Raw genomic sequence first — 23,935 nt, forward strand, 5'->3', positions numbered from 1 at the left:
GCAGAGACATCAGAGGTTCCTGTCCCTAGTTTAAGTGAACACCACCTGCGGCGGTAGCGGCAGCTGCTGCCCACTCTCCCTCCTGTCTTGGGTTCTGCAGTCTGTGCCGTCCTCTGCCCACTATGCCATTCCTGCCCCTACCTGCCTGTCCTTTCATCTCCTCCTCACTGTTGTCTCAGTTTAACATCCTTTCCTTAGGGCAACATTTCCTGATCTTCCAGATTCGATGAGAACATTCTGTCATACGCCTTCTTCCATTTCTTCCTCACAGCGCTTATCACAATTGTATCCACTATTTTGTAAAATTCTTTGTTTACTGTCTGTCTGCCCTGCTGGTCGAGTGTGCTTTATGGCAAGGCCATGCTACTTTTGCTTTTGTCTCTCGCATTCGCTGCTTTAGTGGCCCTGACTGTGCACTACATGCATGTCTGATCCAGTTCTTCCCTATATAGAGGAATCCTTGAGATACCCCCCACCAAGGCCCCTTTATTTGAAGCTAGGAAACCAAGATCAATGCCTGGGAATGTGGGCGAGTGTAATGAGACAAACTTCTGCCAAGGGCTGGGAAAGCCCCAGCTTATTTTTCTCAGCAGTGAGAAGGTTCTCGAGAGCTTGCAGGGGAGTGCAAGATGGCATTCATTATAGCGTCAACATTCATGAATGCTGATTTACATAAAACCACTGACAAACCCAGTAGCCCTGGACTACAAGCAACCTGAGGGCAGGGCCAGGTCCTTCTTCTTAGTCTCTCTAGGTCTCCACACAACTCCTGGTATACAGGAGGAGCTCAACGTCAACTTGCTGGTCATGAAATAAATCGAATTCAACTGAATAATTGGATGCCCAGAGATAACTGGGCAGTAATAGTATCATGTTCTTTGTGGTTCTCTCTCTTGTCCACAGATGAAGCAACAGAAGGAGGTATTTTCTTATTTAGCTCTTACACAGCGTCCTTAGCCGAGGAATAGAGGAAAGAACCCTGGAACAGGAGTCAGGAGTCCTGAGTTCTTGTCCTGATTTGCCAGTTATTAACTTATGCCCCATGATAATTACTCCTCCCTCCTATGGCCCAGTCCTTCACTGATGAAATGTGTGGGTTACACTAAAGATCTTCCAAGATCTCCTCTGAATCTACCATTTTGTGATTCTGGGTCCAGGGTCTTATTATGACCCAAAACCTAGAAAGAAAGGAAAGATTCTGCCCAAAAGACCCCTGACTTTTAGGATGTCCTCTCTGGGCATCTGCCTTTTATTTTATTGGCACTTTGATTTTGCCTCATTCATCCTGCTCTACTTGACTTTTCTGTCTACTTCTGATTGTTCCACCAGCCATCTCTACACTTTATGCATCTCTTATAAAGTTTTATGGGATTCAAAGTCCATAGAGAGCTCACCTTTGCCTTTCCTTCATATCCTCCTTCGTGCTTCTCTCTATTCGTGACCTCCTTTCTCTCCCTGCATCCCTTTTCCCCTTTTCAAGTTGCTCTTTTGCTCTTCCTGCTGAAATCCTAACATGCTGGACTATAGCCCAGATGAACAGTGATTTTATTTTGATCCTATATTCATAGAGCAGCAAAAAATAGCATATATTTTTCCAGGTCCCAGCTCTTCCCTACTCCCTTAGAGTCATCTCTTTATCCAGATTTATGCTGCCTTTTCTGATTAAATCTTCCAATATCTATTTGATGTCATGCCACTCTCTAACCGCCCTGCATTTCTCATCTTCTTGCCTGTGCTCCTATTTGAGATCTCCACCAGGAGAGGGGGGCCTTTAGCCTTTTTAGAAAAGGAAGAGCAGAACCGGCATTTGTTAAGCTAGTACTCCTCTTTTGGTCTCCTGTGTGTGTGGAATAGTGACAGCTCTTTAGCTAGCCAGGGCTTGCTGTAGGTAACATAGTGTAAAACAAAAACAACAGCTGATTTCCGTTTCTTTGGGAATTCTTCCCTGTTCCAACCCTGCTCCAGTGTATAGAGCCAGGGGCTGCCTGAAGACTCTTGTCTGCTGTTTCCTCACCTGCCTTCCAACCCTCTGGAGTCTGCACAGCGAGCCCTTCCCCACCCCCCAGGCAGTCCCAGGAATATTAGAGGGAATAGGATTGTTTCCTTTTGCTTGGGGGGTGTGTGTGTGTCTGTGAGCTTGAAAGGCATTGTCCTATAGATATTTTTATAACCTGAAGCAATTACAGCTGTCAGCACAGAGACAAGCTGTGACAAGTTGATTTATGTGTACAGTATATGTGTATGTAAGAAGGAAGGGAGGAAGGAGAGGGAGATGGGGGGAAGAGGGTGGAGGTGGGCGCTCATTAGGAATCCGCTTTCAAGGAGGCAGAAAGGAAGTTGTTTCTATAAAGAACACAAATAATGAAATTGCTCTGACTGTCATCCCTTTTTCATTAACTCGGATATGTTGGGAAAAATAAAATAAATCCAGCAGTTTTTATGAAGCAAGAGACAGGATATAAGATAAGCCACTAAGTGTTGGTTATATTTAGGGATTAAGGGATGGGAAGGGAGTTGACATAAGATTTTGATCTTCATTTTTTCAAACCACTTCAATAGCAGGTTTGAATAAAGTGGAGTCTGTCTTGTAAATTATGGGGGTATCTCTGACCTTTCACCACTTTCTAAACTTCTATTTTTAAATAAAGTTTGGATCTCTGGGCCCACAAAACAGGTATGAGGTTGCAAGTGGCTTTTCTTTCTCCACCCTGAGAGTCACCTGAGCTTCGCTAGGTTTTATACAGGCGACTGCTGGGATGCTACAACGTAGCACTGTCCTTTCACAGCCAGAGACAAACATGGTTTTACTGTCTTAGATCAACTGCACACAGATCAGTATAAACCGAACATCTTAAAGAGCCTGTAAGAAGAATTATTTTTCTGCCCAGCCATAATAATGAAGCAATGGCAGGAAAAATGTATTAATAAAGCATCTTCCATCGTAAATGGATTTCTAAGTATTTTCCTGTAGAGTTAATCATGTATGTAGGCCCCTCGGGAAGGCCTGTTGATGTCATTATCCACATTCCTAGATGCAAAAACTAATGCTCATTTGTACCTACCTGGAAATTAGATGCAAGAGCCAGGATTAGAATTTATCATAAAGGGAATCATTGCTGCCATTCTAAGGCCTGTAGAGAAATGACTCCAAAGCCCAGAATGAGTCTTTCTCCCTTCCCTATGACTAACTAGCATTCGTTCCCACTTTGAGTGGTATGGACGTGTTGGGGGTAGGAGAGGATGGAGGGTGGTTGAAATGAATGATTATTATAGGTGACTCCCTGGCTTCTGGAAAAAAAACTTAAATTCAGCAGACCGAAAGTTAGAAAACATCATCTCATGCCTTATGTCTGCTATCATACTTTATTTAGTGAAATCATTCAGTTTCCAATTTCCACAATTTCCCATTGGAAAATGGAGATAAAATAGAATCTTGCAAAAACGGACTGGTGCGAAAATAGGTTAATTCTTCTCCTTTGTTTTCAAAATATAAACAAAACTCTTCTGCTCCCCATAGATGTGATTGTTTATTACTGACAGTAAAGTTACTTGTTGCAGCCGTACGCTGACAATTGATATTTTTGGTCTTGTATGTCAAATGATCCCCAGTGGCCAAAAATAGCAGATGAGTTTCCCTGAGTATTTAATATCAAGAAAAGTCACCAGAGGAGATGAGGGAACAGTTGGTCTAATGATGAGTTAATGCAAAGTATTTTGAGATCATCAGTGTAAAGTTGCTCCACCTTCCGTGCTGAGCACTTTCTAGTCCACTACCAAAACGGAAAGGCAAGCCTTCTCAATCTTTCTTGGTTACCTTGGAGTTGGGCTTCTACATCTCCAAAGCCTACCTCCATCCTACCTCTCTAAAGCCGTTAGTGTGAGCAAGATATGATGGGTGAAATGTCTGTGTCATCTTTAACATGTTATCTGCATGGAAGTGACCGGTATTACTCAAAAGTTGCAAGGATTTTTATGGCAGCAGGTCCCTTACAGTTATAGTGATTCAGTTTTAATAGTTCTGTTACTTTGGTGCTGGACGGCTTTGTGGAAGAACATTTTTCCATTATTTAACAGTTGTTTAAAAAACACCTTCCTGGTTGGATATGAAAGTCTAGGGGGAAAAAAATAAAGCCACCGTTACCTCCCGTCCATCCCCAGGGAGGATCCGAGTCAGTGCTGGGACCCCAGCTCTGGGGATCGTTGAGAGGAGTGCGTATTAGTGTCACCACCACTGTGCCTGCTGGGCTGCTGTGCTTCCCCCTTGGCACAGGGACTAGGCCCAGGAAGGGAAACATATACTACATTGCGTCAGAGCACATCAGAGCCTAACCTAGGGGAGAAATAATAAGGTAAGCACAGAGGGACCAGCAGCAGCCAGAGAGAAGTGACAGGAGCTGAGGCAAAGGCAGTCTTTCCCTGGGTTTCAAGAATTCAGAAAACACCTCTTAAAGATGAAATCAGCTATACAAAACGGGGTAGCCCAGGAAGCTGGCTAAATAAAGCACGTGGCTCACACTCATCCACCCGAGTGAGCACTTCTGCAGGGCTAGCATCTTTCAGTGTCGACAAAACAAGAATAAAGAATGTAAGTCAGTGTCGGAACTTGACCAACATTTTGATGCGATTTTGCCAGTTTCCTACACTTAAGAGGCTTCTGTGATTTTGCATTTGTGTTCTGTGTGGAAGAGCTCTAGAACAGTGGTGTTGAGTCTCTGGGTTTTAAGGAGGTTTTGTGGGGGGCTGGTGAGGTGGGTGTTGTACTACTGAATAAAAAATGAGATTGTTCTCAAACGTCCTCCCAGCACTCTAAAAATACTAATGGAATTAGTCTGATCATTTTGAAGGTGCATGTACGCATGCTGCAGGGGCTTCCTCTCACAGATAATTAGTTTGCGACCCTTATAAAGATGTCTCATGTCTAGCACTTATCAAGACTGCATGGTTAACTTTGTGGTCGCCTTCATCCGCAAGTGCCCGCTCCTCAAGAGGGGCAATGGTTAAGCTCCTGGCCTGGGCTGGGCTGGTGCAGTGCCCGGGCCCGGCGCGGCGGGGGTTAAGGTGGGCGCCCGAGCCCCGCGCCCGCCCGCCGGGATGAGCGCGCAGTCCGCGCCGCCCGCCCGCCCGCTCGCTCCGAGGCGGCTCCGGGAGAAAGTGGCGGTCAGGGAAGGAGCTGCTGCCATGACAACCCCGGCGGTCGAGGCCCGCGCGCGTCGGGGCTGCTCCCGGGAGGAAGGCGGCGCGGAGGCCGGGGGCGGCCGCTGAGCGTGGCGTCCGCGCGGCTCCGGTGCCGGCTGAGCCTCGCCTTCCCCAGCAAGCGAGCGAGGGGCCGCCGCGGTCCGCTCCCGCCTGGCCGCGGCCGCAGCCCCTGCCCCGCAGAGACCGGCCGGATCGCGGCGGCTGCAACGCGCTTTTGCGCTGCGAGGAAGTTGACCGAGGCGGCTGCGGCAGGATCCCCGGGGCCGGATTGCACGAAGCCGGCGTGGCCATCTCCTCGTCGCGCAACCTTGCCGCCTCCTGCGTGCTCTACTTTCCGCCTGCTATTGTTACAGACTGTTTTCCGGTGGCGAGCCTTCCTCCGAAACTTGCGACGAAAGTGTTAGATTGCTCCTTTTGGAACTGAGGAATTGCAGACCACCTCTGGGTAGCTGGATGGAACCCACCCCCGTCCCTTTCCGGTACCAAAGTGCTTACTCCTCTCCAAAGTGCCATGTCTGAACTGTTAATGGGAAGAAGCGGCTCCTGAAACGTGCCCACACCTTTGCACCTGCTTGCGCTTCCCCTTTCTCGGCCACCGTCCCCGCCGAAGCGGCGACGAGACAGCCCCCTTTGGATGTCCTCCGTGGAAACTGGTTCTCCGAGGCTGGCAAGCTGAGGCTGGATTTGGGGGAGGAATATCGCACTTGGAGGAGTCTGCGCGCTTTTCTCCTCCCCGCGCCTCGCGGTCGCCGCTAGTTCACCGCTCAGTCCCCGTGCTCGCTCCCCCACCCCACCCACTTCCTGTGCTCGCCCGGGGGGCGTGTGCCGTGCGGCTGCCGGAGTTCGGGGAAGTTGTGGCTGTCGAGGATGGGGGTCTGTGGGTACCTGTTCCTGCCCTGGAAGTGCCTCGTGGTCGTGTCTCTCAGGCTGCTGTTCCTTGTACCCACAGGAGTGCCCGTGCGCAGCGGAGATGCCACCTTCCCCAAAGCTATGGACAACGTGACGGTCCGGCAGGGGGAGAGCGCCACCCTCAGGTAGGGAGTTGCCATTCTTCTATGATTTGAGGATGATTTGTGTGGGGTCGGGGTAAGGGGCTGGGGTGCCGTTGTGTGTACTGGAGCGGGCAGGGGCTGGCGGAGAGGTCGCTGGTTCCCTGGGCGGCACAATTTATGGGGGAGCTGGGTGCTCCGCCTGCGAATGTGGTACTCACAGGGGAACACCCAGAGGTTCTGGAGGTGAGCTGTTTCCCCAAAACGGGCCTTCTGGCACTTGGGAAGGGTGAGGAGTGGCTGGGCCAGGGTGTCGCTGAGATTGAGGGATTTGGCCCTGGCACTGTCTGTGCCTCAGCCCGGTGGCCGTGGTGACTGGGGCCTGGCTGGGGCTCAGTGTGAACGGTCTTATCTGAAGTTAATGAGTCCTGAGGGAGGGGTCTGGCTGGGTGTGAATGCCCTCACTCGCCCATGCGGCGGGGAGTTGCCAACCCTGGCTCCTGGACTCTGTGAGAGCTGCTGTTTTGTGCTGGGCCTGACTGTGCCCAGGCTTTCCTGGGCTGCCTTCGTGGCATGAGCTGGTGGGCACAGGGAGATGCTTTCTCCTGTCTGAATGTGGCTTTCTGAGGCCGAAGTCATGGAGTCTGGTTTGTCCGTGGAAGATGTCATTTGAACTCTGCTCTGTTTGTGCTGTCCACCGAAACAGAAGGTGCAAAACTCGTTTGCTGAACAGAAACTAGATTTCACTGTTGGGTCGGGTCCTAATAGGCTTCTGGGGTTGAGGCTTACAGGGACTGGGGGAGGAGGAGAAGAATCATGGCTATGCTTTGTGTCAGGTGGGACGATTCTATCTCCCTGATTACCTTGCCTGCAGAGACTCTATTTCCACTGTTGATGAACCACACCGCTCACATGAGGGCACCGCACCTAATGATTGCAATGGGAAATTGTGCTCTCTGGGATTTCTAAGAGAGTAAGCATGAGGTAGAAGTTAAGAAGGTTCATGGGAACGATTTCCCTGTGTCTCTTTGCTTTAATATGCTCTCCTAAGTAAAGTTTTCCAAACTGGGCAACTGCACTAACCACAAGCCAACATGGCAGTGTTCTTGTCCTCTGCATGTGAAGATTCTTGGAAAGATAACCCTGGCGCTGGTGTCCACTGTTTCATCCTTGATGACTGTTCTTCTAAGATGGGATTGTTGGTGGATTGTCTACTTAAGGCAATATCTACAGGATAGAAAATGTTGAGGAGGGGTACTGGCAATACCGAGATGAATTATCAGCACATTGCCAAGGAATCGTGTAATTTAAGGACCCATGCAAGGCTGCAAGTATCCCATGATCCTTTGTCTTTGGAGAGTGAACCCTCCTGGCTTCAGTGAACTCCTAGCTGCTCATTGGTTCATGAAACCCAGCTCTTCCATTGAGCTCTTTAGGGACTATTTTGGACAAAGGTGAAACATCTGGCTTCCCTGAGTCCAGAATAATTGTGTATCTGTTTTATAAAGGGATTTCATAGGATTTACAAATATGCAGTGATTTCAGACTACTTAAAAAAAAATGAACCTGTCAAGCAATATAATCAAGGAAATTTCATCGTCTCTGGATGTCCCTTGTGTCTCTAACACTTGGCTGCAAGGAGGAGTCCCCCAGGGACAAAACAGAGATGTTCTCATATGGGGAACATTTTAGATACAAATGGGATGATTTTTTTTTTTTTTTTTTCAAGGAGGAGGTGGAAGGTAGTCAGCTCTGTAGTGATTTGAAGATAAAACCACAGCAAATGGGCCCTGATAGAGACTCTCACAGTGGCCGGGATCTGGTCTGCAGAAGGTAGTCTTCAAGGCTCCTGAGAATTGGTACTGTCCGAAGGGTGGCTGCATTCAGCACGTCTTCAGCCACAGGATAGGCCTAGGAGCAGCTTCTCTTTAAAATCGCATTATCATGTATGGGTTGGTTCTTTTTCCTTGTCTTTCCTTCCATGTTTCTTTTTATCACTCTGGGGGTCCCTCTTTGTCTCTTTCAGTAATAATGTTTGTTTGCATTTTCCCATATACTCTCAGTGCAGTGTCTTGTTTGGGTGCAAAGGGAATATGGTGGGGCTTCCTTTTTAAACCCTTGAATTGGGTCCGGCCCAGCCAAGTTCCTCTTGGATCATCTCCTGCCATTATGTGCCATCCTCAGGGGCTGAGTGTTTTCCTGACGTGCAAGAGGAAGATGCTCACAGTGAATAGAGGTCTACAGGACAGGGGTTAGTGAGGTAGGATCTCATTGACACCAGCTAGTGGCCACAGGCCTGATTTAGGATATGAATTAGGCACCAGGTGTAACAGGTAGCCTATATGGAGGACGTTCATTCCTTTCAAAATCACCCTTATTCTTCCCAGACTCTAATGCACTAGAATAAGGAAGGGCTGCCTTGTTGGGGATGTATTATCTAGAGTGGAAGCCCTTGAACTCTCAAACAGGCTCTGCCTTTTCTAATTATATTCACAGAGAGGCAAGTAGGAATTTCAGAATTTATTTTGTGTGCATAAAAATTGCTAAATTTGCATGTAGCCTGACTCTAGATTGCGACAATCTAATGGTTCAGGGTTCTGGGCTATTTTATTTTTGCTTTTTATTGTGTGTTTGAGGAGCAGGAGTCTCTTCTTCTTTCCTTTCTTCCTTCCATCTTTCTTTCTTCCTTTTTTCCTTGTTTGTTCTTACTTTTTTTTTCCTTTTTTGGCTTGATCATATGGCCAAGCTGCAAGGAACCACAACCAGGGGAGGTCTGAGCACCTCTGCTCTGCCCTGGAGGTCCACCCTGTCCGCCTTGCTGTGGGTGATGATGTTGATGCTTGTAGTTTTCTTCACAACCAGCAGAGGACTTTTTGCTCTAATTTTATTTTATTCTGCTTTGTTCTCACCAGTATCATTTTTTGAGGATCTTTTCCAGTCCCCAAAGTACAAATGCTTCAGCCAGCAGATTCTAGTGTTAGGAAACTTTTAAAAAATGTTTTATTTTATCCAATTCGTTCTAGCAGTCCTTGTGGAGGTATTGGCAACCTTTCACCCAACATGGCATTAACAGCCTGAAAAGAATTACAATTTGAAATCTCCTACTATTTCTGCTTTCCTGCTGATATTCTGTGTGCATATTTTTAAAGAATCAGGTTATGTAAAACAGAATTTGCAATAATAATGCTATTAGCCAGGGTTTATTGAGTGCTCACTACGTATTAGGGAATATCTAAATTTCTTATATTATCTAACCCATCTTTCAACCTCACGACATTAACACGTAACCCTAAGAATAGCCTTATGACGTAAGCACTGTTATTATCCCCATTTTATAGAAGAGAAAATCGAGGCATAGAGAGTTTATATCCTTTGATTTAGGTGGCACAGCTAGGAAGTTTTGAAGCCACGTTATGAGTCACTAGTAATAATAATGTTAACTAGATGAATAGTACTATCAATCATTGTCAGTTACCGTGTTAAACATTTTATGTGCACAGTAACATCTAATCCTCACAACTTTCTGAAATAAACTTAATGATCCATCAGTGTATAGATGAGGAAATTGAGGCCCAGAGAGAGAAACTTACCTAAAAATCACACAAGCAGCAAGTGGCAGAACTGGAATGCTGACTCAGGACTTTGATCCTTGACTTTGTATTAAATACATCAAGATTTCCCCAGACTGTGAAGGACCCTTTGGACTCTGCGCTCCCCTAATTTCTCAGTGGCACTTACTGTCTGCCCCATTCATTTTGGCTTAGACCCTGTTTTGTAATGTCATCTAACTCTTCTGGCTTCTTTTTCCCTGTGGGCTATAGAGCAACTCATGGAAAGCAAGACTCATGCCTCATCATGCCACGAACACTGTGCTTGCAGATGTTTACTGAACAGATGCAATGAATGAAAACAAAACAGAAATCTCCCCCAGCTTATATTCAATTTATCTCCTTCCCACATTTCTCTATCGTTTTATTTTAAAATTCAACTATGACCAACCAAGAAAGATTTGTTGAGTGGTTCTTTCAGGAAGGGCACCGAACTGGGTGTTGGGGTGCAGAGAGGCATGAAACATGGACATGGCTCTCAGAGAACTGGGGTCCAACTCAGAAAGCTGGCTGTGGACAAGGATGTCATGGACAGTGTGGGGCAGAATGTGCCCATAAACACGTGGGCGATGGCAGCTGCACAGCCAGAGCAAAGTGCCCTCCGGCTTTCCCCGGTGGAGGCTCCCGGTGGGCGGGCGAGGCTGGCAAGGCTGCACCCAGCTCAGCCCGTGGAAACGCAGGGGCGGTGGCGAGGAGCCCAGCAGCCTGAGATGCCCAGCAGCGTGGGTGTCATTCACTTAGAGACCTTGGCTAAGCATCAACGCGTCACTCGGCAGTTTCAATGAATGCTTTGCATGTTCCAGAGATTCCTTGAATAAGGCAGCAGCTAGTAACGTGAATTATTTCCTGGGGATCATCTGGTAAGTGAGTATTAGAGGCTGAACGATACTTTCTGACATGTGTCTAGACAGTAGGCTTGGGGACTGAATGATGTTGTTTTTCAGGGATGAGTTAGGAATAAAAGGGCTGAGATACATACAAGATTTAGGTTGAGTTTTGATATGCAACTCCATGGAATAGCACAGAATAATGTGGTTTTGATACTTGAGAGGACCCAGGGAGGCCTCTTGTAGATAAAGGAAGCTGTGGTAGTCTGTTCATGTCATGTAAAGCACTTAGCATTTCATTTTATAAGCAGGTGGATTCTCCGTTAGTCCTTCCAACTACGCCATGGCCTCTGTGGGCAGAACTATGCCTTCCTTGGGTTTGCATGCTAATACCAAGCACAGGCCTTGGCCCATGGTGTTTGCTAATAAAGTCTGAATGACTGTCCTCCCACCCTTCCCTTCACACACTCTGCTGTAGACACCCTTGGCCTTCCTTCCGTTTCGTGAACACAGAACACTTATGCCAGCCACAGAGCCTTTCCTCTCATGGCCCCCACTTTTGGAAATGCCCCTACCATGGGCCTTCCATGGACAGCTGTTTCTCATCATTTTGGCTTACACTGGCATGGAACCCCTCCCCCCCACCACTGAGGCTTTTCCTGACACCCAGATCAAAATAATTCCCTACAGCCGCCACCAGTCTTATGTTGGCTTACCATCCTGGATTGTGTCTACAGAAGGATGCTCTCTGTCTGAAGTTCTCTCATTCATTTGTTTGGTGATCTGTGTATGGTCTGTCTTTCCCAACTATACTATGAAGTTCCTTGAGAATAGGTACCTTCAGTTTTATTCAGCATTGTATAAGCAGTGCCTGGCATACAGAAGGTATTCAATATGTATTTGTTACATGAATGAATGAAGGAATGAAGGTCTGACATCACTTCTTCTCCTTTCCTGTGTCCTTTTTCCTGGATTGTCTTGTGTTGTCCTGGCCTTGGACATGATACTGGCTCACTGTCATTTCTGTCCAGGTCTTGCAGCTGTGAGGTTGCTCTTGCTGGGGTGCTGGTGGGCAGTTTACAAATACACATGAGTCATTGACCTGGTGTCTGTCCAGGACGCAGATGAGCTGTGTTGGTTGTCCATTATTTCATAGCCACACCCATGATGGCACACGCCTTTAGCTGGATGACTTCCCTACCCAGTCCTTAAGCCTTTGAAGAAATGATATACTCAATCCCAGGTGGACTGCAGAGAAATTAAAGCTTTCAAGTTAAGAAGGGGCACAGAAAACACCTCTCTGCCCATCCTTCTCTCTGTCTATTTTTGGAGTGTGCTGGCAGTGGCTGTCTCGTGGTGTAACTATTGATCCATTGTTTATGAGTTCACCCGTTCAGAATAGCAATGCCACTCAAGAAGCATGTGCTGTTCCCACTGCCCTGCCCCCTCCCAGGACTGGCCACAGTGCACTCACCTTAGGGGCTTGTCAGGCATCTAGCCAGTGGCCCATGGCTCTGAGGAGCATGGACAGATGGGCTTGCAGAGGGAGGCTCCTGGAAGCACATTCAGCCTGTTGAGGAGCCAAAAACTAAAATGGGAAAACTAAAAACTCAACCAACCATGGGGCAGAAGGAGTAGGAGTATGCCAGTTGTCACTGGAACCCAGAGGAGGCTATGGAGGGACAGCCCAGTTCTCTAGCAGCTCTCATCTACACCATAGATGCTTTGCAGAAAAGTTTCTCCTTTCTTCCTCCTTTAAATGCCCAGCGTTTTTGAGTTTGAAAGGATTGCAGAGACCGGGGAGTTCAGCCCCTTGTCTTGCAGATAGCCAGAGTCGTGATAATCAGTCTTACCCGAGGAGGGGCTGACAGCCAGCACACGCTCCATCATGTGGCTGTGAGCCCTGGCCTGGGTCTACGCGTGCCGGAAGGAAGGGCCACCTTCTCCTTCCAAGTGCAGAAGCATCTTGCTGTCTTTGAATGCCTCTCCTGCAATTAGCTGACATTTATCCCCACGTTCTCTCCTAACTGCTGGTTTCGTCTGGTGCCGGGGCCTGCGTTCTCATGCTCCAGCTCTGCCTCTGTGTGGAACGACTGTGCTTACTGTGTGTCAGGCCCTGTGCTGAGCAGTTCGCCAGCAGAGTCTCATTTAATCCTCACAGATGCTCCATGATGCGGATACAGTCATTATCCTGATCTTACACATCGGGAGACCAAAGCACTGAGAGGCCACGTGAAGGTATTGTCCCAGATCACGCACTCAGACGGCTGTGAGCTGGGTCTCAGGATCAGCTATGTCTGACTTCTAGGCTATCTGTCCTTGCACCGTTGCACTGGTCTCATTCCGTTCCTTCTATTCTTCATGGCCAAGTTTCTCTCGTCCTGGAGACCCGGTGTGTCTGTGGTGGCGCACAAGAATCCCCCCTTCCCGACGTGGGAGGAGTGGGCATAGGAGTAGGTGAGTTTTCCCAGCCTGTGGCACGGACGCTCTAGAGGTCCCTTTTCCTCAGAGAATCCTAGCATTTCCTCAGTGTGTTCAGACTTTTATTCCAGGTCCTTCCACAATCTTTTCCTTCAGATATCAGCAACTTTAGACTCTCTCACGGAGAGTTAACAATCCTTTGGACGTTTCCATGTATCTCTCTGGAATGGAGTACTGAACAAATCTAGGTGGATCCAAGGATTCTACAAGCCAGTGCGTGTGGATGCCATGGCATTGGGACCTGCACCTGGATGTTTCCTTAATATTATTTTTTTGTACTAGTGATAGGATAATTGGCATCTCTCCTGGGGAATCTTGAGAAAAACAATAATTAATGGTAACAGCACATTTGTTCTCTTGGATTGAAAGTCTCCAGTGATGAGTAAAATAAACATTATCCTTGTGGTATTTGAGGCCATTTTGCTTCCTCGGGAGCAAGTTGATGGGTTCCCACTGTGTAATAGATAACTAATAATAAATGACTAGTACTGCCAACATCATATGTAGGGCCAAATAACAGTCTTTTTAGAAAACCAAGAATTTATTGGGTTTAGGATGCAATTTCAAATTGTGTGACCTGAGGAGAGAAGGGAGCAATAGGGAAGTTTAATGGGGTTGCACACGTGGTGGGAACAAAGGTCTTTAGCAAACTAGATGTTGTGGACTCAAGATTGGAGCAGGAGTGGTATGGGGAAGGAGCACACTGTGGGACAGGGATCTACCAACCCTGGCTTGGGTGCTTTCTCTTTGTTTGATCACGCAGGCAAAATTTTTAATCACCGTGTTTAAAGAGGACAGTTATTACCTACATTAAAGTATTGTTTTATGTTAAAATGAAATAATGCATTCAAAGCTTAGTGCATAATTATAACCACAGTTCTTTCTCTCCATATGTGTACACACACACACATGCATATATATGTATGCATATGTACATATATGTATATATAATTTATACACACATAGTAATTTTTATTATAAACTATTGTAGTTAAACTGCATGGATAGATACACTGTGTCTTGCTTCTGACAGATCTGTAAAGAGAGAGATCCCTCTTTGTCCACCTGTAATTGTGATTTTTTTTTTTTTTTTAGTGCTTGTCTTACACGTCTGTTTAGATTCTAGAAATCTCTTTCAGTTCACATAATTTCTCGAGATATTTTATTTGCAAGAGGGAGTGAGAAGAGAGGTATTTCTTTATTTCTCATAACAAGAATGTTGCATAGCAAGCTGTGACAGTTCATGGCTCTGAAGATGAATTTCCCACCAGAAAAGGCCATACGGAAGGTTCTGTGGAGCAGGTTATCTGTGAATTCATGCACGGATTTAGCATTGGTAGACCTTTTTTCCTTGGAGGGGTAATTTTTCTGTGATTATTCCACTGGAGTCATCTGGCAGAACAGAGATTAGGATAACATCTGAGGGGGATGTGTTTAAGGTCCTTGCCGCATTAGGTTCTCTGATTGTAATTATTTTCCTCATTTGTATCTCCTGGTCGTTGGGGGGCAGGCTCAGGGCTTGCGAGGTGTCTTAGCCTGTTTGTGTTACTGTAACATAAAGAAATGCCTGAGGCTGGGCAATTTATAAAGAAAAGAGGTTTATTTGGCCCACAGTTCTGCAGGCTGTACTAGAAGCATGGCCCCAGCATCTGCTTCTGGTGAGGGCTTCAGGAAGCCTCCACTCATGGCAGAAGACAAAGGGGATCTGGCATCACGTGGCAAGAGGAAGGACAAAGGATATATACAGAGAGGGGTGGAAGATGCCAGGCCCTTTTTAACAGTCAGATCCTGCGGAAGTAATGAAGCGAGAGCGTACTCATTACCGCAAGGGCGGCGCCAAGCCCTTCGTGAGGGATCTGCCCTCCTGACCCAGGCACCTCCCACCTACCTCCAACGTTGGGGGTAAATTTCAACATGAGATTTGGAGGGGACAGATATCCAGACTGTATCACAGGGTGATGGTGAACATAGAGAGGAAAGCCTCTTTGCACTTGGTAATTTTTCTTTTGAGCAAGTCTGGGCAAGACCGTTGCCTTTGGCTTTAGTGACTTATCTCAGGATCCACTGATGGGACCACAGAAACAGTTCTTCTGCTTTAAGTCGATGCCAAAGGGCTTAAATTAGTTTAGATTTAGTGAACTATTTATATATAGTAGTCTCAATCTTTCATGATCCATTTTTCCCAAATCTCATTTATTCACATGGTTGAGTTATTTGGGTTTATTTGGGCATATTTGGCTAACTTGCCATCTAGTTAGTGTGAAATGTTTTGGCTTAGAAAGCTTTTGCGTGGTTAGATTTGCCTGATAAAATAAAGATATAGATTAATCTTGCAATCTTGCTAAGGGATTTTTTTTAAAATAATAGAATTTTTAATGAAAACAGCATCAACCAACAGACTGATGAAAAATTAAAAAAAAAAACAAACTGAAATCAACCTCAGACAAAGCTTTGTCAGCCCCATGAATTCAAAGGAAGATATATTTGTGTGAAAATAGTTTCTTGATCTTCCCTGGCTTTCAAACAGGCTCTACCGTAGTAGATAAGTGGAAAAGTGCTCTCACACTCAGAATAATCATCTTTGGACAAATTTACTTGTCAGGAGAGCTCAATCCAAATTCTAACCTATCAGAACCTATCAGTAAAAAAGGCTATATGCAAATTATTTTTAATTTAGTGCAGTTGTTATGCATAAAACCTGGAAATAGCAATTCTGTGGTGTTGCGGGTTGAATTGTGCTCCCCTCCCCCCAAAAACAGATATGTTGAAGTCTTAACTTCCAGTACCTCATCATGTGACTTTATTTGGAAATAGGGGCGCTGCAGACATAATTAGCTGCAGGTCATGCTGCAGTAGGGTGGGCCCCTAAATCAATGTATCTGGTATCCTTATAAAAAGATGACAATGTGGAGACACAGAAGACACACAGAGAATGTTAAGTGACAATGAAGGCAGAGGTTGAAACGATGCACCTGCAAGCCAAGGAATGCCAAAAATTGCCAGTGAGCAACCAGGAACTAGGAAGAGGCAAGGGAGGAATCTACTCCCCAGGTTGCAGAGGGAGTATGGCCCTGTCAACACCGTGATTTCAGGCTTCCAGCCTCCAGAACTGAGACCATAAATTTCTGTTGTTTTAAGCCACTCAGTTTTGGTACTCTGTTATAGGACTAGGACACTAGTATACTTGGGTATTATAGAGAAAGAATTTGTTAAATAATAATAATCATATATAAAGGACCACAGAAAGACCTGGTTGGACCACCCAGTCTTCCACCATGACAAGAGCCACTGCAGTCCACAGAGAAGGTCTCAGAGCTTGGAATGCTCTTGGGATGATTCTCTCTCCCAGCCATGATGTCAACCTTTTTGTTACAAATACCAAAGAGGCTGATCAGGGTAGAAATATAATTAGAACTCATTACCCTCTTTTTTCTAATAAACACATTACCCTCTTTTTTCTGGACAAACCCTATTGTATCTTCTTAGTTATTTCAGCCACGGACCCCCAACCCCTGGGCCATATATCATCTTCTAGAGATTCTTATCACTACGTGGTCTCGTGCATCCAATAATCTGACCCAGTTGCAAACCTCTCCCTCATTCCCCAAACCTTTCTGCTCTCTGGACTTCATGATCTGTTGCCACCAAAATCCTTATGTCTCCACTTTCTTCTTTGAATGTTCTTCTCTCTCTCTCTTTTTATTTTTGCTTAAGCAGAAACCTGGCCGTTCCCTGGGTTACACTGGGCAGCACTCGCAGAGTCATCTCAACAGCAGCTGTTTTTCTCCTCTGCCCTGCATGCCACAGCTGGACAGATGTCCTCCTTGCCACCCATTGTGGCTTCTGGACATTTCCTTTTCCATCCTTCTCAAAATCTGTGGTTAGGGTGGAGCACATGTCCTGACCACGCTGTTTGCCCAGTGTCCCTTTCTTGCTGCCGTTGCCCGCTATGGGACCTGACCACGCACCTTCACTCTGGACCTTTAGACCGTCGGTCCTACTGTTCATCTGCAGATCCCATTTTAGGATGAGCTGACATTCAAACTGGATGCTTCCCAGCCAGCGCCCTGGACCCAGCCCCACTGGACCGTTGCCAGCCACACCGCCTTGTGCTTCCCTCTGTCGCCCTGATCTTGGGAATGGGCATCACCACCCAGCTGGCTGCCTGGGCCAAAAACCTAGTAGAGCTTTTATCTGTTTTTTTCTTTCTCTCCTATACTGTATCTAATCCATCGAGAAATCCTATTCCTGGACTGTTCTGGTGGCATCTTATCTGGTCTTCCTGTTTCCACTCCTGCTCCCCAGGAGTCCATTCTCTACCTAGCAGCACCAGTGACGATTTAAAAACATGGATTACATGACTCTCTGCTCAGAACCCTTCAGTGCTTACAGCTGCATTTAGAATGGGACAGCACACATCGTGGAGTGAGAGCCTATTTAATCCCCTGGGGCCCGTCTACCCCTCAGGCCTCTCCCCCATCCTTGCCACCTCACTGCTGTGGCTGCTGCACACTGGACTCTGCTGCTCCTGGAACAGCCCAAGTCCATTCCTGACTTGAGAAATGTTCTTCCCTATGCCAGGATCTGCTACAGTCTCGTGATGCTGGGCCCCTCATCGAATTTCCCCGTCTGCTCCTGTAATAGCCCATCCTCGGGGAAGGCGTTCTAGACCACGCTATTTGAAATAGCCACACCCCAGCCAACCTCCCGCTACCCCTTTATCTAGTTTTAATTTCCTTCCTAGCCCTTAACACCTAGAAAGGTCTGTTATGTATTTATCTGTTACTTATTTATTGTCTCTTCCCTTAAAATGTAAGATCCACCAGGCCACTGGGTTTATTGCTCTCATTTGCACTGACTACAGTACTGCCCAGAACACGGCATATATATTAAGGAGTGTTTGTTGAGTGAATGAAACGTTTGTTAGGAGTAGTAGTACGTTATAAGTAGTGAAAACGATGTATCTTTCATTAGGAAGAGGAAACTGGTCTGTCTCTGTATTGGCGTGGGTTTGGGTGTTATTAAACAGAGTGCAGATCACGTGTGTGTGTTTGTGTTCTCGGTGAGTGAGCGGAATGAGACGTTGAAGAGGAAATCGTCGGGGCAGTGCGACACACTTCATAAAGTCTACACGTGCGGAATCTAAAGGGCCTTTAAATATCCACTTTTACAAGGGGTTTTATGGAAAATCTAATAAACACTGGAGAATAAGGATTATGTAGCTCATGGCCTACAAACATGGGGGAAGGGAAGGAAGTGGCAGTCAGACAGAAATCAGGCTGTGAGCCTGAAATTTAACACATTATTCAATGGCCAATATTTTATGTTCAGTTTTCTTTATTAAGAGGATCCTATCTTAGTGCTTTAGACGGTAATGATTAAGTGCAGAGTGTGGAGCCAGACCCCTCCCTGGGTTCAAATCCTGGCTTAGCCACCAGGTCTGTGACCTTCATCACATTGAATCACCTTGCTGCACCTCAGTTTGTCTTCACCCAAGAGGACTAATGACATGGATCCTGAGCCAGTCCTGAAGTATGAAGGACTCAGCAGTGTCCGGCACTCTGTACATGCTTGGGTTGGCTTTATACAGCGGGCGGGGAGGACCCATCCTGCAGTGGGGCCGTGCTGGGCAGTTGGCAGTGCTCTGCCTCTCGTAAGCCTGGTGCCCTGCGTAGAACTGCATGGCACAGGGCATGGGAGTCGGGGCTGCGGCAGCCGCTGGTGCACACTCTATAGCTACGTGGGCATCCTGGCGTGGGGTGGGTTTTGAAAAGTCACAGAAGGTTTGTTGGTTTTGGAATATGACTAGTGGTCCAGGGCCAGGATGACCTGGGTTTTAGTCCCTGCTCTGTCCCAACTCAGTGTGTGAAACTATAAAGAAAATGAGTGTGCCCAGACTCAGGTTCCCCGTGTCTGAAATGAGAAGGAGAGTCCTGACCCACACTGCTTGGCTCAGTTCTTTACTTTTGAGAAAGACATTTCTAGCTGCTCAAACCGTATATGTGTTGTTTATTCTTCTCCCTGGGCATACAACTGGGCTGCATTTCCCAGCCTCTCTTGAATTTAGGGGTTGCCATATGACAGCTCTACCCAAAGGAGTGCCAGCCAAAGTTATGTGTAGATTGGCCCATAAAAACCTCCCCTGTGAAATTCTTCATGCTCTTTCTCTTTAGGCCATCTGGATGCTGATGTCCAAAATCACCTTGGAAACCCCTGTCCTATTTGGCAGATGCTCCATCAGCCAAGTTCCTGAGCAACTGCAAGGGGCCGGGCCCCCACTCACCCTGCCAGCTGACCCGGAACCTTGTTAGATTACTACACCAAGGAAAATAAACTTCTATTTAGGCTTCTGAGATTTTGGAGTTCGTTTGTTACAGTAGCTAGCATTATCCTAGCTAATTCAACACTCAACTGTTATAACTCATATTTTCTGATTTTAACTGCATAGAAATATACAGATTTTTTTTTGAATCTAAATCTAAGCACTTATTAAAGTTTCTTGGCAAGCCTCTTAGTGATTTTTGCATGTGTCTGAAAGTGAGAACTATGGCCTTTTCAAACAGAAGCCTCAAATGTTTGATGTTCAGTTGCTTGACTCTTTACAGCTCTGGTCCAAGTAAAATGTCTGTTTTATTCTGCAGTTATGTGAAAACCAGTGACAAAGAAAAGTTTTACCTTGAGGCAAATTAGCACATGCCCATAATGAATATAACTCAAGATATGCTATAATTAGTGAAAATACCTCTTCGATGACAAATTGCTCACAAATGGCTGGAGCTTTCTTATTTTAGTGTAACCTTTTGTGCTAGAGATATTGTAACATTCAGTGTTTAAATTGATTAGCAGTAAAGAGACAGATGGGATATTTGTAGACTTGTTCCAAAAATTGTTGATGAGAAAGGAGAGGAAACCACTGTCAGGTCTGGCGTTGGAAGAGCAACCGGGTGGTGGGGTGGTCAGGATTGAATCTGAGTGAAGGAGACAGCGAGGTGTGGAAGGGCAAGTGGGTGGGGCAGAGTCCCGGGTAGGCAATCTACAAGGGATGGAGGTGTTGCAGAGAGAGGGCGAGATGTAAGGCGGCTGGGTTCCAAGAGTGGTAATGCAGGGCTCAGGTCAGGGAATTTGTCTCAGTTTCCTTGTTGCCTCAGTGCGCTTCACAGTGCCTGGCACATAATAGGAGCTTCATGTATCCTTGGGAAATAAAATGGACGAGCTCTCATGCGTCACTTCAGTAGTCCTTACTGTGCGTCTCCTGTGAGCCAGCACTGTTCTAGGTGCTAAGGTCTTCTCTCACAGAGCAACTTTTAGTGAAGAGAGACCAGGGCTGCCGCTGGTACGCGTTAGAAAAAAAGGCATCTTCTCGCAGCGTGCAACTTGCACAGACCAGTTAGGATGAAGTTGTTCACTAGAGGCCCTGGTTGGATTAAGAGAGTGCCAGCTGCATTTTGTTGGTTTCTTCAGCCTTCTCAGCTGGACACCTTTGAATAGCACACAACTGTACCTAACAGGACCCAGCTGTCCGTTAATAAGTACACAAATGGTACATCACGTGATGGAAAGTATCGTGACAGAAAGTAAACTGTGGGTGAGGGGCCTGGGTAACCTGGTGTGCGAGGAGGGACAGGGGCTTGCTGTGTGGTCAGAGCCACCAAGCATGGCAGAGAGCCCTGCAGGGATCTGCTGGAGGAACGTGCTGGGCAGAGGAATCAGCACGTTTGATGAGCCAGAGAAGAGCCAGGTGAGGAGGAGGAGGTCTCCGAACTGAAGGAGGAAGAGCAGGAAAGAAGAGGGATCTGGGGGTCTCGAGTGTCTGTGAGAGCTATGATAATGTCAGAGTTAAGGAGCAAATGAGGACAGGGGCACATATTTTAGGAGATGAGAGTTAAATAAAAATCCCACATAAACAAATAGCCCCAGCACCTGTGTCGATTTTATTTCCTTCGCATAGATGCCTGGTAGTTTCCACGTGGACACTGGCCGGGCTGTTCTGGCTTTGTGTTTTGTGGCAGCCCGTATTTGATGCTCCGCTCCCGGCTCTCACACATGTAACCATGAGGGTCTAGTGTTTTCTAACTGAAACGTCATCCATCGTGGGTCCACACTCCTTTGTCATTTTCATTTATCACATCTGAGAATTATAAACATTTAAAATATGCCTAATATCCAATCTGATGTTTTACCTGTTACCATTTCCAGGATATTGCATTGTGAAATTAAGCTGGCATTTTACGATCACATGTGGATGTGTGTGTACGTTAAACAGGCGCATATTTGGAATTAATAGACTCATAGAAATCAGAGATGGATTAAGCCTAATGAACTGTTCATAAGAATTATTTAGCACATATTTCATCTCTCAATTCAGTAATCAACCCTATGCACCGTCTATGCTAAGAAAGTGAGGTTTTTACCTTTTTTTTTTTTCACTCCTTGGATCGTATCCATTTATGGCTGAAAATTTAACGTTGCAGCCCTAGAGCATTTTGCACCAACTTTATTAAGCATTGGGTTTGACATTTCCCTGCCCCTGGGGTTACCTTTGTTATTTAAAAAGTAGTTGCTTTGCTAGTTACCATTAATATATAATTAGTAGTTGGTACTGGGCTCCAAGGACCACGCCAGGATACGGGACTGGCCTCAGAGTGGTCCGCAGGTGCAAAATCCCGCTCCTCTCTCCACTTCTCCCACTCTTTGGGAGAGGCAGGCCTGACCTTCAGAATGTCCTGATCGGAAGACTTGGAGAGTTAAGCCTAGATGGGAGGTTTGTATATTTTGTTTGAATTTTGTCCACAGCAAAAGGCTCCTGGCTTCTCTTTTCACTTAAGGTATATGGCGACCCTCCTCTGGAAGCTGTACACACTTTCAACAGACTTTCAGAATCTTATTCACAGCATGGGTTCCCCTACTAACTAAAAGGAAGGAGAAATGGAAAGGCGGGATACTTGATAGTGTAGAATTTTACCCAGATAAGCTTTGAGTTTTTGATGCTGTAACAGAGACATGAAATCATGGCCCTCCGAGGGCGCGCTGGAGATCGGTTCACAGGTAGCTTCCAATAGCCAAGTGCCGAAACCTTCTTCTCAGTGTGACGAGATACAGTATGTAAATACCCATCCCAAACGTACATACTCAACTCTCATAAGTCTACATGAAACATGTTAATTGAGAATGAATTTTGTAGTGGAAAAAAATGGACCATGGAGTTGGGACAAATTTAAACTGGGATTTCACTTGAGCCGTGAAATTATTAATTTAAACTCTCCGAGCCTTTATTTTCTTATCTGTGAACTGGAGCTAAATAATACCTTGAATACTAAACACCTACCTGACAGAGTTGCTGCAAGAATGATAATAATAATAGCAAAGCCAACATCAGCAGGATTCAGGGCAAACCTACTATTACATGATAAGTGCTTTATATGAATTAGCTCATTCAATAACCATAATCATTTATAATAATTAATAAGATAACATGTAAAGCCTCAAGGATTGTACCTGGAATATATTAGGCCATTAAACATTTTGTATTATGAATACTTTCATAATTAGCAAAACCAGAAGCTAAAACTATTTAGCGTGAGTGGACAATGGAGGAAGATAGGTTCTCCCATCCACGTTCTGGCTCTTGCCAGAGTTTCCAGATGCAGACCTCTTCTGTAGTCTCCCGTCTAGGGTTGGTCCCACCACAAACCCTGGAACATACCATCTCCTGGTGGCTTGCTTAGCCTGGTCGCATTGTCCACTCTCCTCTGCCCACACCCCCCAAATCCAGTGGAAATCCTGCAAACAGCACACACCCACCCTTTCCTTGATCTTTCTGATCAGCACAAACCTCTTGTTCTCTCATGTTCCCATATTTCGTTGTTTATAACCATTCAGTTATTTATTCAGGAAATAATTGTTCAACATCTGCTGAGTGCCACCACTGTGCTAGACCCTGAGACATAAGACGATGGTGAACACATAAGTGGCCGTACAACGTGAAGCCAGGCGGCGATGAGTACTCTGAGGAGGAGGAGGCCACACAGGCCCGGGAGTGGGACGTGAGGAGGTAGTTCTGACTTTAGACACACTGGTTAGGGGAGGTCTCTCTGCAGCGAGCCTTTGAGTGAGATCTGATGAACAGGGGAGTGAGCCTGTGCACATTCGGGGGAGGATTTTCAAATGTGCTGAGGTGGGAGAATCCTTGGTTTGGACAGACAGAGGAAACGAGGCCAGAGCCCAGGCCAGGCCGTGTGGCCCTGGGGACCACTTTGGATTTCATGCTTAGTATTATGGAGCAGTTTGACGGTTTTGGCTGCTATATGTTAGCATTTTTTTTAATTTTTATTTTTCTGTAACTTACTACCCTTGTAAAATTTTTAAGTTCTTTACAAGCAAAGGCCATGTTTTATAATATTTGCATCTTTGCATCACAGACAGGACACGGTGCTCACGTGGAACCTTCTCTGTGCTCCTACAATTTCCTATGCTACCTCCATCTTATTAGCACTTACCCAAAAGCTCTTTTTGGGAATCTCTCTCTTTTGGGCTCACATTGATTCACAAAGTCTGAAGCTACTTCCAATGATTATATCTTAAAAATTTCCTGGACTGGTCATGAAATTCTCCAGGAGTAGAAGTCACGTGGCTTTTTTGCATGAATAAACAGTATCTGCTCCCTGGGCTTTCATTGTCATTAAAGGTCAAAGGCTTAGCCACACTGCCGGGCCCTCGCTGCTCGTGATCCTATGACTACTGAAACTGATGAAATGCCCAGAAAGAATGATTTGTAATGAATGCTTCAGCAATAAGGCCATAAACTGCTGTTCTTATTTTGTGATTTAATTTTAAA

General features: G+C 46.1%; 1 protein-coding gene across 5 annotated transcripts in view; it reads left to right on the plus strand.

Moving 5' to 3' along the window:
* NTM (neurotrimin) overlaps nt 1-23,935 on the plus strand; it is a 980,258-nt gene that overhangs the window by 547,647 nt on the left and 408,676 nt on the right. For 2 of the 5 annotated variants that reach the window (XM_012644302.1, XM_012644301.1), the window contains exon 2: nt 6,146-6,230. In XM_012644302.1, the coding sequence (XP_012499756.1) occupies nt 6,146-6,230 (85 nt within the window). Of the gene's footprint in view, nt 1-4,215; nt 4,586-5,393; nt 6,231-23,935 lie in introns of those variants that run through there. The other 3 variants (XM_012644304.1, XM_012644303.1, XM_012644300.1) reach the window with 3 other exon arrangements.

The sequence above is a fragment of the Propithecus coquereli genome, unplaced genomic scaffold (genome assembly GCF_000956105.1).
Source record: "Propithecus coquereli isolate 6110/MARCELLA unplaced genomic scaffold, Pcoq_1.0 Scaffold209, whole genome shotgun sequence".
Lineage (NCBI taxonomy): Eukaryota > Metazoa > Chordata > Mammalia > Primates > Indriidae > Propithecus > Propithecus coquereli.